At 35.9% G+C, this 14,651-nt stretch overlaps 1 protein-coding gene across 3 annotated transcripts; it reads right to left on the reverse strand.

Annotated features, from left to right (window-relative positions):
* Positions 1 to 558: 558 nt before the first annotated feature.
* Positions 559 to 2,957, reverse strand: LOC149009953 (syntaxin-121-like). 3 transcript variants are annotated; one of them, XM_089162248.1, is made up of 2 exons: positions 2,942 to 2,957; positions 559 to 2,839 (listed from the first exon to the last, which is right to left on the reverse strand). In XM_089162248.1, exon 2 carries the CDS (start codon positions 2,409 to 2,411, stop codon positions 1,410 to 1,412), a length of 1,002 nt encoding a protein of 333 aa, XP_089018374.1. In that variant the 5' UTR covers positions 2,412 to 2,839; positions 2,942 to 2,957; the 3' UTR covers positions 559 to 1,409. The 3 variants fall into 3 exon arrangements, with proteins under 3 accessions (XP_089018374.1, XP_089018376.1, XP_089018375.1); XM_089162250.1 differs by lacking the exon at positions 2,942 to 2,957 and having other exon boundaries at positions 559 to 2,530; positions 2,686 to 2,893; XM_089162249.1 differs by lacking the exon at positions 2,942 to 2,957 and having other exon boundaries at positions 559 to 2,546; positions 2,686 to 2,893.
* Between the last annotated feature and the right edge of the window lie 11,694 nt (positions 2,958 to 14,651).

Here is a 14,651-nt window from a genome sequence, read left to right on the forward strand (position 1 = left end):
TCGTGTTTCTGAGTCTATAAACGCTGGAATCGTGAGTTACTGGTGCATCTGCCTTATGCTGATGAAGTTTAATGAATAAATTAGTTTCACCTTCACTTATTTAGCTGGGGGATTAGTATTTCCTCAAATGGGCGTGAAAGAAATCTCATCACACCTTGTGATTGGACACTGACTCTTATAAATTCCTATTCCTCATAGGATATGATAAAAAAGATTCTTCCAGAATATGGTTAACCTTTGTGCTTGGCACAGAGACAAGTTTCAGACAGCCCTTATTAAAGTGTAGATCCAGCACTAAGGTTTTGTTTTTATATATATATTTTTTGGTAGAGGGGGTAACATGTGCAGTTGAGGGAAATGCCGGCTAGACTTCGGATCTTTTGGTTGTGATAATCCTTTAAATTAGTGATTATTATTATTATCAATTTAAATCTCACAATGACTTACAAAATGAAAATCGTGCAATTAAAGAAATGATAATACCTTTTATCAAGAAGATCGCTACCACGTCATGACAACATTACAGTTTGGTGTAAATGCAAATTTAATTTTACCAAAAGAAAATAGTACACGAATATTGAATTTAATTTTTTTTATAAACAAAAGAATTTTAGGAAAAGTGATTGGAAGAAGAAGAAATGTTAAAAGTATCGGTATCAAGTATTGTATTGGTCAAGTGATTTTTAGAGACGTATCGTCTTGTGTCGAGTATTGTATCGCTTTGACAAATGTATTTTAGTGTAACTCAATGGAGAGACGCGGAGAGAGTATTTTAGTGTAACTCAATGGAGAGACGCGGAGAGATGTATCGTATCGGTTTGGTCAAATATGGATACGTATCTACTAATATTGTATGGTATCATGAAATACTTTGAACCTTGCCCATGACCTCTCTACTGATAAGTCAGATTCTTAACTATCCTATTAATCTTCCATTGGCAACTTTAATATTTTGGATTGACAGGGGATGTGATTCGTCACGCCAGCATCCTCACTTTGTCCTTAAAAGATTATGACTTTAATTAACCACAATTAATAATTAATTACAAGATCAATTTTAAACATTATTAACAAAATAAAATAATTAAAAACTAGAGGAAAACGGTGCTCCGCTGGCATATGACTTATGGGGACATCGAAGACATGAAGGGAAGGATAACCCCAGTGATTTCAACAACAGAGGAGGGCGTGGGCGTCCAATAAAACCCCAGACAAAGAATTAAGAAACTAGGAAAGGTGCTATTGTACATTGACCCTGCCAGTGAACGAGTCACTGACTCGCAATCTCTCAAAAAACGTTAAATAATAATAATAACAATAATAATAATAATAAAACAAAATGAGAAAAGGAAAAAAAAAGAAAAAAAAAAAGGGGGAAGAACAATCGGAAGAGAAGAGAGGAGGACAAATCATTGGGGTGCTGGAGGTGCTGGAGTCGCCGTCGCCGGAGTAGCCGGAGTAGGCGAGCCGCCACCGCCGCCGCCGCTGCCCACGTTTCTGAGGACAATGGGAAGAACAATGATAAGAACGACGATGATAAAAAGGATAATTGCAATGCAAGTCCATTTCCTGGTGTTCCTCTGAGTCCTCTTCGCTACGTGGAGTTGCTCTGTTCCTCCCCTAACAAACGAACTCGCTCTGGCAACCTGGCTCTCTATATCATCCAATTGCTCCCCTTGATGCTGCACCAACACCGCCATGTCCAAGAACACCTGGTGCAGTTCATGCAAACTCCTCTCCATGTCCTTCACCGCATCGTGTCTTTCCTGAATCTCCGATATGGTATCCATTATCTGTCCCCTCCCCTGTTCCTGAATCGCTTTCTGCAAAAACGTCTCGCTCTCACCCGTCGCTATTAGCCCATCCACCGTCTTCTCGTCCGGTTTCTCTCCCGTCACCGTATAGTATCTCCTCTCCACCGTCTCCCTGTACTCTCCAGAGATCTGCTCTCTCAGCTTGTTGAATCCTTCCATGGAGTCCGTTAGTTTCTTCCTCAGACCACTCACCACCGACGTTCGTGTCCGATCGGATGAGCTTCCAGGTCCGCAGCCAGGTAAGCTTCGATTGGCTGCGTTTGCCCGATCTAGGGCTTCGAGTCTGACCTTGATGACTTTTGCCTTTTTCAGGGCTGTAGAGACATCGGAGTCCATGCGGGAACGGAGATTTTTCACGGATTTGGCGTTGTGGAGAGTCTTGCTCTCCTCGTGAGATTGTTGGAGACGTTGCTGGAGTCTTTCCATCTCTTTCAGTTCGTCTTTGATCCCTTCCACATCTTCGAAGAATTTGTCTAGATTTGCTCCTCCGCCTCCTCCTCCTCCTCCGTTCGCGGCTGTGGACATCTCTACGTCGACAAAGGTCCCATCTGTACGGCCTCTGAATCCAGAGAAGGAACTCCCCAGTAGATCATTCATTCTGCCTGAATCTGAATCGGTATGTAATCCAAACCCAAATCTGAGATCAATAGATAGGAAATTGGGCAACTAGGTTCAACTCCAATTGCTTCTTTCTTCTTCTTCTTCTTCTTCTTCTTCTACTCCTCCAAACCCCTAAGAGAGATTAGAGATCAGAAGAACTAGAGCCAAAAATTAAAAAAAAAAAGAACGATGGAAAAAACAGAAAGGGAGAAATTGGTTGAGAGAATTTGGATGCTAAAGATTAGATGGGAGAGATTTGAAAGTTAAAAACCTTAGCCGTCTTGAATGGCTGCTTCCCCAGTCTTGTTCTGGTTGTTTTGGTCAAACTCGGTCTTTTTCTCAATCACTTCGTTTTCCTTTACAAAGTCTTCGAAGACGGTTTCTACATTATATATTGAAGGTTAATGAATCTTCATGGAACCTACCTGTGTAGATGAATTGGAGAAGGTCTTGCTAAGATATTTAGAAACAAAGTCAACTAGCAGTGGAAGGCAACAACTAATTAATTAGCTAAAATCTCATCTTACCCAAAAATAACTAAAAAATTAGCTCGAATCCCGCGGGAAATATTGGTTAACAGTTGATACACACACGCGCTTTGATCTTTCTTTACGATTAAGCAAAATTCTATCTGTTTCTCATTAACTTACAGCTCCTACCCACCTTGGAGAAAAATTAGGAAAGAAATCCAGGAAAAAAGACAAGATCAGATAGAAACAGTGAAAGGTAATAGAGGAAAGGGAAGGGAAGGAGGTTGAAGCCAAGTCTCAATAGCTAACAAAAGGGTTATGCCATCGTCTTGTTTGAACGCTTGAATGGGTCATTACTCTTCCGTAATGCAGACGCAATTCAGTTGGTTAAACTGCCAAGAAATAGATTAAGATCGAATTGATTTGGTGTTGGGGTGTTCTAATTTGATTTTCTGCGTTTGATTCAATTAATTTATTTCCGCAATTCGTAAGAGGTTTATCAAGGTGAGATTGTCCATGGATATCAGACCAATTTGAATAAATCTCAAATCCCAAAATTCAAACTGAGAGACATCCCATCCTATCCTGTGATGGAACCCTTGTGAATAAAAATTTAGACAAGTGTGCTCATTAGATGATCAGCAGCGTTAACCATGCAACTAATGAATTAGGCTACTTGTTATTAAAATTATAATAGAAAAACGATAAAAAAATCTTTGAAAAGTCAGTATTGAGAATTCAATAGAAGAAAAACTAGAAATTGGTTCAATTTTGCTATTGACCTGGTCCATGCTGATGAGTAGGAGTAGAGAGGGACATCGTTGTACTCTTCTGCAATGAAACAAAAATGAGGTCGTAGAGAAATTAACACCTTCAACCGTGGTTGGTTGGGTCTTGGCCTCTTGGGTGAGTTTCAAAACTTAGCCCAGCCCATCTCTAAACCCATGTCCCATAATTTAGCCCAGCCCACCTCTTACTTGTGGACTGAATTTAGTGGGCTTTGTTGTGCTCTAAGTTTCCAACAACTTTGGTATCCTCGACCCATCCCGTGAAATCCAAACTAATCCATCCCGTCATCGTGCTAAGAATAACTAGGATTTCCAGAAGAAGATGCCATTCGTTTGACGAGAAATAAAAAGGAGTATCGAAAATTTGAGAGATTTAAAGAGAAGCATCGAGAATAAGGCTGTGAATTCATATCGTATACCTATACTGTTTGGGATAATGGTATGATGTTGGTATTCACAAAATGATACAAATGAATCATACCAAATACTGGCAGTGTTTTACATCGACTAATTATGATACGAGACCGTCGTACCTCTTTCATTCGAATCTCTTTTCTCCGAATCTACTGAATTGACACCCTCGGGTTTAGTGCGAAATACAACATAGAAATTGAAAAGTCTACCTTAGCCCAGCCCAGCCCATCTCTTAGTTGTGGACCAACTTTAAATATTGGGCTTTTTCGTAGTCATTGATATCGAAAACGTCCATCAGAATCATATTAATTTTTTCTTTCACTTTTGTCTTTACTCATAGTGGCTTATTGTTCCTTGGTCTCCATCAGTATTGTTCTACCTTTAGAAATTAATGTCTGATTTGTATAATTATATTTTTATTCAATTCTATTAATATTTATTAGACAAGATAGTATGTAGGGTATTATAGCTGATAATGAAAGTAAAAAGGAGGGAAATTCTTCATAAAAGAGTATCACTAGGTGTAGCAATTTTCTTTCTCATCACTTAAAAATTCCATTCTCAAAAGAAGGATAATAATGTATCTTAATTTTGCTTATGTTTTCAATGAGCAAAAGGGAGGGAGTATTACATTCATTCTTATCCTCCCATTTTTATTAGGATGGTGTCCATATTCTATAGTGTTACGTTTAAATATAATCTTATCCTTTTATATGAAGGTTTATTGGCCGGTTTGCCTTCCATGAGGAATCCGGATCAATTCATCCCCACCTATTAATCCCAGCTCTAATTTCTTAATATTTTTGTAAGATTTTTTATTGATTTTTTATGTAACCTATATAGAATAAAAGGTTGTACCTAATGTAGAAGGTTTCTGTTCTTTTTTTTTTTTTTTTTGAAGTCTTAAATATACATAAATACAAGGTGAACTGTTGACCACATTATATTAGTAAAGAATATCTCTTTTTGAAAAACAAAAGGAGATTTATCTATTGTCTAAAAAGAGTTAACAAATTGACAGTCTTGATTCTTTTGTCATATCAAGTAGGTCATGATTCCGGTGTCACCTCAAATTATAGAGGAATGCTCGCTTAACCATTGTAGAATTAAAGTGCAGAGAAAGTTGAGGATGAGATTTTTCATCTTTTTAACATGGTAAACAAAATTGAACCTTTAGAAACAAAAGGCTGATGAAATAGAATTTTTGAACTTTTTCGATAGGGATGTCTCAACATCTTGTTCTTTTTGAGTCGGTTAATAAACCGCCAGAACTTGAATACTATGCATTAAATGCGTAGCATGTACTGCCGACGGTCGAGATCAAATGTCGATCGTCCATTTCGAAAGTATTGTAAACCGAAACAGATGGTTGAAATCAAAATCTCGGTCAACCATCAACACTGAAGCTCAACCGCTAATAAACAATTGTGGGTATTAAATTTTTAGATATAGTGCAGGGAAAATATTAATTCAAAAAGAACTTAAAAATTTGGAGAAAATTATAGATTGCACGCTTTAGTGGGGCTTAAACTCTAGATTACACATTTTAGTGTTTTAAATTACAAATTGCATACGCTAAAAATTAGAAGTTGCACACTCCTAACATTCTATTCAAGAGTCTGCCAACTCATGTGTGAAATGTTCATATTACCCTAAATCCTATGTGGCCACTTCACATTGATGATCTGTTGTAGTATCGAATGTCTCAACTGTAACCCTTATCATTCCCTTGATAATGCCTTGAAATAGGTAATGAAACGGATGGATTGTTTGCTATATTTCATTTTTTGTGCCTCTTGTTTATCCTATATTTTGTACTCTTGCATCTCACAACAAACCTGCAAATGGAGAGAATTGTCAATGAATCGATGGGTAGAGAGATTTTCTGGCAAGGGTGGTGGTTTCCGGTAGTTTTAGACGAGGTGGTGAAAGGATTTGGTATGAGAGGATTTAAGAAGGGTATTTATGTCATTTGATTTTATGAAGGTAATATAAACATTTCATACAGAGTTAACTCCTAATTTATGTCATTTGATTTTAGACTTTTAGATTGTTAGATTGTTAGATTTTAGAAAAGATTTACTGAATAAGATATTTAAAAAAAATTTACTCAATGGATTTTTAATTTTAAAAATAATTATCAAATCCTAAATTTTGTAATAATCCTTCCCCAAACTAATTTTTTCTTTTGAAGTACCTAAATTACCTTCAAACCTTTTTCATCATATTACATTCAACTCTTTTATTTAGGATTAAACATAGGTATCGAAAACATATATTGTGAGGAATCGTTAAATATTTTATCTTCATTCTACTTAATTAAAACTGCTCTATGATTTTAATTTGATATTAATTTTTATCTAAATCTTATCTATCAATACAAATATTATCAACGGAAAAACAGACACCACTAGACCTCCAAAATAAATTAGGGCTCAAAGTTTAACCTCACCGGCTAGCCTAAACTTTTTTCATTTTCTTTGTTAACCAAACAGGGATAAAACAATAGTCGATTTTTGGGCGAATGTAAGGTCGCAACGTGGGTAGTCATACTCTCTCATACATATGATTTTCATCCCTGGAAAGCGGTTGAGTGAGAAATATGAAAAAGTAGGCGAATGTAAGGTGGCCACGTGGATCGTCCCTTAAGCGTAACTGTCTCAGTTTTGGAGATTGCAAGATGATATGGGCCCACCAAAACAGTTTGTCCGTTACAAATTGATTGGCGAATGTACGAGGAGATCTTTCCCCAGATCTTCTCTTTCTCTCTGCACATATGCTTCTGTTTGTTTGGTTGGACTTTTTTACCGGGGTGGATATATTGCTGTCATCCACAACCAAACCTGAAAACCTCTTGGCCTCATTTCTATCATTTTCATTTTCCGACGCAAGAAGAATGAAAAAAAAAAAAAAAAAAAAAAGGGATTCTCTTTGGAAAAACTAAAAAGCTAGCCAGGAAACGAACGATGCCTCCATGGAAAACCTCCATTTATAGCGTAATTTCCCATTTCCAAAAATAAATCCGGATAATCCAAACCCTGTAGACAAACGGGGACCGAACAATCTCTCTCTTTCTCTTTCACTCTTTCAGTCTTTCTCCTTCCCTGTGTGGGGAACAACGAAAGTGACAGGCATAGAAAGGAAAAGAGAATCGAAGGCTACCATTACTTGCGGAATGCACACGTTAAATCTGAGTCGTTTAATTCTGGAAAGCTTAGCCTTCCAATCTTCCACAGTGATTTTAGGAATGAAAGAAAGAAAAAGAAAAAGAAAAGAAGAAGCATAAACCATCTCTTATTCTCTATCCCACCAACTCAACTCAACTCAACTCAAAGTCTCTCGCTCAAAAACCCTCCTTTGCTTTAAACTTTTAGGAATCTTGTTTTGATGAACAGTGGTGGGGTCCATTCCATCATTGTAAAGTGGATTATGTCTCCAAGGCTTGATTCCAAATCTGAACCGTTGGATACTTAATTTTTAACATATATATATCTATGAGTGTTTTGGATGTACAGAATAACATGTCAATGTATAGGGGATATTCTGATATTCCTAATGCCTCCTTAATCAAGGAAAGTTGTTCGATCTTGTAAATAAATAAATATGCTGCATGCGATGTTCTTCATGAATAGTATAGTATAGCCTTATAGGCTGTATAGCTAGCTACCTCATGGGTCGTGCTCGTACTTTAGAAATAGATTCTTGCTGCTTTTGCTATGCCATGCCATATGTGGAGGGAATTTGGATCCAGGTGAAGCTATCAGATTTTTTCAACAGTAGAAGATCTATGAATTGCCATTTGGATTCTTTATTCTATGGTTAAAAATCGCCCATGTCTGTACAAGCATCTTATTATTATACACGACACTTTGATTAATTAAGCTAATTAAAATCTCTTAATTTAGAGTAATTAATTACCATGCACGTACGAATGACCTAGCTGACTTGCCCTGTTCAGTGTTCAACATCAACCCGTGGGGAAAGGGAAATGGCTCCTTGGCTTTGCCTTTCATATGTATGGCCAAGCCTCAACTTCACGTGGGCAAAGAGCTTCTTATGGTTGAAGATAAGCATGGAATCCCTCCCCCCCCCCCGTGAGAGGATAAAACGAGAGCTCGAATCCATGCTTTTCAGGCTTTAATTTGAGGAATGAGGAAATTATTATTATTATTATTTTTGTTTTTGATGCTTATCTACTGAAAGTTTGAAACGGAGACAAAGACAATGGACATTCATCTTGTGTGGTGAACCATGCGGAGACGTGGTGCTAGCACTAGCAGCTGTAGCTTACGGCCCACTTTCACTATCAGGTTTGTATTATCGTGCATGAAAGGTGCTTGGGATCCTTCAAGTACAAACCTTCGAATCCGGCGTCCTGATCAACCTTCCCATTAAGGGAGATGTACGCGTTTTCCACCGCACAATAAAGTCGGATAGAGTTTACATAGAACCTTATGATGAATTTTACTTCTTATTCATTTTATTAGTACTCAAAGATGGACTCTACTCTTATTATGCGGTGAAGACCATCGAAAAAATATAAATATATACCTCTCACTTTGGAGATGACTGATCCCTCAAATCCAACACCAGTTGCAATCTATTTCCTTTCATGCATACATGAAACATTATTTAATCGTAAAACACATGGAGATTTTTCTAAGTCATTAAATTAAGATCCAATAGAAATGTTCCCTCCACTTTATAAACGTACGAGAATGTTCTTTCCAGATTAATATCATGGCCTTTTGACCATCAAATAGAAAAAAAAGAGAAAAGTCAAAATAACAAGTCAAAAGTAACGTTGGAGAAAACTTTTGTGGTTGAAAAGGACGATTCACTGGATCGTACACCGAAAGGTCTGTCACGAGATAAACCGCAACACAAAATCTTCTCCATTAATTGGACAGCTCGATTTCGTGCATGTACGTCCCTCTTAACTTTTGAAAGTAGGGTTCATATATTCTCTCTCTGTATGCATGAAACAATAGTGGAAAGACACATAAAATTTGAAAAGAGATTTGATTATTGTTGCTAGAGAGTTCCTCTGCAAGTACATTCATCTTTGCATATAAGTTTCTAGATGCTAAACATACTTGTCTCATTTTTCACCACTCGAAGATTAAGATTGAAAGACACATTAAGTATGAATGAGTGTACTTAACAGGTGATCTATGTATATATATGACCATTCATGACCCTATATAGATATGTGAGAAGGCATGGAAAAGCATCTCAATGCCTTCGACATTGAGTTTTATTTCTTTAATTTCTCCCTATTTTCTTACTATAAAACTTAAGAGCTAGCAGCCATTGCCATACATAAACACAAGTGGGTTCAACTCAGAACAGACGAAACCTCTCTTGTGAGATGATGCTAGCTGATGGTATTACTTTTAAATGTGATAGCCTTGCAGGCGCATTACTAAGTTTTCTACTGTAGCTATGAAAGCATGCAATGACAACCAGTAAAGAAATAAAGAAAGAAAGAAAGAAAGAAAGAAAGAATTGGGTCCACTAGCAGGAAACTTGAATTGCATTGGTTGTTCTTGTTTCTCATATAACTCTAGCTAATGTGATAGCCAAGCAGGCAAGCAGTAGCCTACAAAAAGAATTAGGCAATTTATTAAGATCACTAGTATAAGTGTATAACTTTCTAAACATCTTTTAATAATGCTAGTGCAGCTTTACGTGAAGTTGATCACTATCGATAAAGGAATCAGGTCCATCAAAAAGGAAGCTTAATTAATTGTAGGGTGATAAAAGTTGTATGCATTGATAGCTTTTCATTGGATGAAGAAATTAATTAACCCCATAATTAAATCCATTAATATTAATACGACAAGCAAAGCATGCATGGATGGAGTTGGGCTACCCGAATTGAAACTCATTCAAATATTTTCATGCTTGGTGCAATTTATGAAGGAATCGATCCGATCACTTCCACCAACAGGAAACCTCCCAGATGATAAAAGCTCGATCTATCGTTTTCTATTGGATTAGTAAGCAGCATGTTGATTCTCTCTTTGCTCTTTTTCCATTTGTTTAATTAATACTGATCCGGTTCATTTCCAGCATACAAGGGAGAGAGAGATTCATAAAGTAAAGGAACTTAGAAGGAAGTATACTTCTATATTGTCCATTTATTTACTATTCTAAAGTGAGGTTTGTCCGAGTTTATGTGTATCCGACCTTAAAAGGATTCAAACTCTTGATTTCATAAGACATTGGTTTTTGCCAACTAAGCCAATGGTTTGACATAGGCCACCATTTGGACCATAGATGGCCCAGCTAGGATTGGGCTATCTTCCAACATTAGTTAAGCAAATAAATAAAGATAACAAAAAAACTAACGAACCCCTTAGTCCAACTCTCTAGGTTTGAGAGTTTGGATCCTCTACCAATAAGGATAGTGTACTTTCTTTACACTTCTCTAGCATACATTAGACGTAGGCTTACCTCAGTGCTGACAAAATGAATAAGAGGTGGAACCCTCAACGAATCTCATGTGGGCCCCTTATAGTATTTGGTGAGAATGTGAGAAGGAAGTATAAACATGTATGCTAATGGGTAGATGATCTCAACTCTTCGCATCTTACTAGGCTAGTGCCACTGACATAGCGGTCTAGCAAAATCTGACTCTTGACGGTCGTACCTAAAAATAGAATGAAGGGTTGCTCAATTGGTAAGATCAACAACCCTGAAGAAATTGTGGGTTGGGTGATGGCACATTTAACATTTCTCATGTACATAAAAAAGATTCTTTGTAAGAAAATAAAAAATAAAAATGTAGAATGTTTTTTTTGGTGTCCACGTGATCTTTCCAAGTGAAGACACAATTTAGCAGCGCGTGCGGTCCGCCAATGAAAAGGAATATACTTGATTCTGCTAGGCTGTCCACCAATCCAACCAGCAGCCGGAGGTGGTCCCTACCTTATGGAAGTGAAATATTTATCCAACGTGTCATTCTCACTAAAGATCAAGCACGTGGTGCATCTTTGTTTGTCATTTTCGTTTTGAAAACTATATATTTATTATTGGAAGGTGAAGGATGAAATCATTCCCACCCAAGTTGAGTCTTGAGATCCCAAATTCCCTCATGTAATTTGCCAAAGGATTCCTCGTTTTGTTTTTCTATTTATGCTTCAGAATTTATATTATATAAATTGCTCTATCAATTTTATATATATTCTTTCTTGTATTATGTCAATCATTATAAATTCATATAAGCTAATGAAAAATCGAATAATCAAAAGAACCGACGTTGTGTCACTCACTTTTTTTCTTGTCTCATCTTGGGTTATCTATTCTTTTTCTTTTCTTTTTTTCAGTTAACATTATAAACTTTAAACATTTTTAAGCAAAATATACTAGGGGAATAGGAGGGGGAAAACAAGCTTAAAAAGCTTCACTTATATGTATATTTTTTAATTTTTATTTTGTTGTGTTTTATTTCTGATAATAGAAAAGCAACCTTTTATGGGAGGGCGAATATCTCTTTATATATATATTATTTAACTTTTTTTCCTACCTTCTTTTCCCTGATTTTTATGTAGAAGAAGTAAATATAAATAAAAAAAAAATTGTTAATGGAGAGGTGGTGCCGCTGGTGAGATTCTTAGTTCGAAAAGCTTCCGAATAAAATATGCAAAGGTAAGGGGTGGTATATTTAGGTCCTAAATACCTTTTCAAGTAAATATAAGCTACGTGTCCTGTTACCAAGGGGATCATCACCTCTTTATGTATATTTTATTTCCTACCCAAAAATGACCATAAATTCTTAATCAAATTGGTACAAAACAAGAGTGTCTATATTATATTTCTAGGTTCTATACTCCTATAGGGAGACAATGGCTGGCTTTCTTACGGTTTCAGTAATTCTGATGCCTATTTTTTGTTCTTTTCATATTTTCGAATAAAAAATCTGCAATATTCTATGAGAAATGTGGTTCTAATGCAAGGTATCATATTGGGTATCATATATCTTTTATTCTATTCACTGAGGCTTGATCTAGTTGATAGACATTATTATTTAATTTATGTTATTTCATCAATTCTAAATTCTTCCACATCTATTTTTTTGTCACATCCACAAATTGATCATGCTGCAAAGATATATGTATTTTAATAGATTCTCATGTGTTGTAATTTAATGCGATGTAGAAATCGTTCTATAAAGATCAAACATAGACGGTAAAAAGAAAAATGTATAATCACATTCGGGCAATTGTATTTGTGATTTTCTTTTAGAAAATTTGATAATTTCAGAGTAGTAAATCAAACCTATGTTGGTGTTGCCTAAAAAATGGATAAAACTGGCATTTACTTTAAGATATTAGAAAAAAGAGATTTTTATATGTGGGTCTCCTCGGACCATAAATTAATGTTGGGTTTATTTAGTGCAATATTTTACGTGTGAGTCCTAACCAGACTAACACCGTTAGCCACCCTTAATTGTATTCAAATTTCAAACTTGGAGGGATCAAAATACCACTTAGGTTATTTAATACCATATGTTGTGACTAAAATGCATTCTAACTATTAACAATATATGTTTTTTTAAACTACATATTAATTAATGCCTTTTTTGATAGATATATTAATTAATTAATATTTAATAAAAAAAAAAAAAAAATATGTCATATAAACATATATTTATATATATATTTTATATATATATATATATTATATTGTGAATAGTTAGTGAGCATTTTAATCACAATACATTATATTAAATAACTCGAGGAGGATTTTGGTCTCTCTAGGTTTGGAATTTGAATATTCTTAACGGTGACTAACGGTGTTAGTTTGGTTGGAATCTACACGTAATATATTCCACTAAAAGGACAAAACATTAGTTTATGGTTTATTAAGATGACCCACATGTAAAAATCTGTAAAAAAGATATTCATCATCATCTGTTCTCTCTTAAATTCCTTTACTAGCTTATATCTCATTAAAAAATATTATAAATTTATTTACAACTATTCACTTATGAAACATATTTTTCATGTGTTTTATCAGTAGTTATCATATCAAAATTTATCTTCAATTTAAAAATAATTTTAATATTAATTTCTTATTGTAGAACAAAAGATAAGAATGAAAATTGATACCCCTTAAGTGCTGTAATCCAATTTATCTTTTGTGTGTGTGGGGTCAAGCTTAGCTATGAAGATCAAGTAAAAAACTTAGTTGTTCTTAAGAAATGCAATTGAGTTTGTCGGCAAAAATCAACATGAATCCAGGATAGTGAAGCCGTCCAAGTAGAATCTCAGCACGCATTGTTGGGGGGACATAATTAACAGCCGTGTTTGGTTTTCAATTTTAGTTTTTTTTTTTCTTTCTTGCTTGCTTTCTCTGATGCTTCACTAGCTTTGTGATAAACGAAAAGAATTGACATGGATTGACGGTGAGTTATGATGATGGGGATGTTTGTTTCACTATTTATGGAAGAATTTCATTCCTGGCGGCTGTTCACATACGTTACTTGGGCCATTTAACGGTTACTGTCAGCCTATAATTGAAATATCAAATATATATACATAAATGGGTATGGCCGGATTGGGAACTAGCTGTGAAACACTACCGACTGGCGACTGCACTGAATGGACGAGAGATTTTTAAGTTCTTGGGATTTGAAAAAAGAAAAGAAGTGAGATCAAGGTTCCAAGGAGATTAACTATCAATGCATGACATGCACACGTAACCGGCCCTTTTTTATTTATTGATTTGTTTATTCATATGGCAAGAGGAGAGGAGACAAGGAAGGTTTTTATGGTAGATATTGCTCTCCTTTGTCTCTGTGCGGGTGGGAATCAAACCCAGATAGAGATAGAGAGATAGAGAGAGAGAGAGATGACAAAGAAAAGAAATGGAAGGGAAGGGTTGTGGAAAAAGCTACTGGACAACAGATGAAGATGAAGAACCATATGCCTTCTTTCCACAACGACTGGTTGCCGTTTCATCTCTCTTATCCATTCTTCTGTCTTTACAGTTAGACTCACAATTAGGGTTTCACGTTCGTCCCTGTGCTGACCTAATGATCACCTTGCTCATCTTTCTTTAATCTTTTTAAAATTGTGATAACTGTTGGGTATATGAACGGCCATGCATGCATCTCAACCGAGAAGTCAAGAACCCATTTCACTAGGAATCTTCCACGTAGATGAGTTTCTCTTGGAACCCTAATTAATAGCAAAGAAACCAAACCGTACGTATTCTTAGCCAACAAAGGAAATTAACAAAAATGCTAATAAACTGATTGACCAGCCCAAACTAGTACTCCAAGAAGCATTACCTAATTAAACTAAGATTTTTTAGGAACGGAAACCCTAACTAGAAGACTTTGTAATGCGTTCCTTATTTATATATATATATATATTCAGTTTGTATATGACTGGTTGGGGAATGGAATGGATATATATATGATATATCCTGCTTGGAAGTCAGCTCAATGATAACGATCCAATCCAGAAAGTGAGCTCTTCTTTTGCCAAGTGGTGAGCAACCACTGGACCGGATTGTTCCACATACTTTGATGTGGGTGGCGGTGACCCAGGAGA

This window comes from Hakea prostrata, chromosome 7, assembly GCF_041222555.1.
Source record: "Hakea prostrata isolate BN-2017 chromosome 7, UWA_Hpros_2, whole genome shotgun sequence".
NCBI lineage: Eukaryota > Viridiplantae > Streptophyta > Magnoliopsida > Proteales > Proteaceae > Hakea > Hakea prostrata.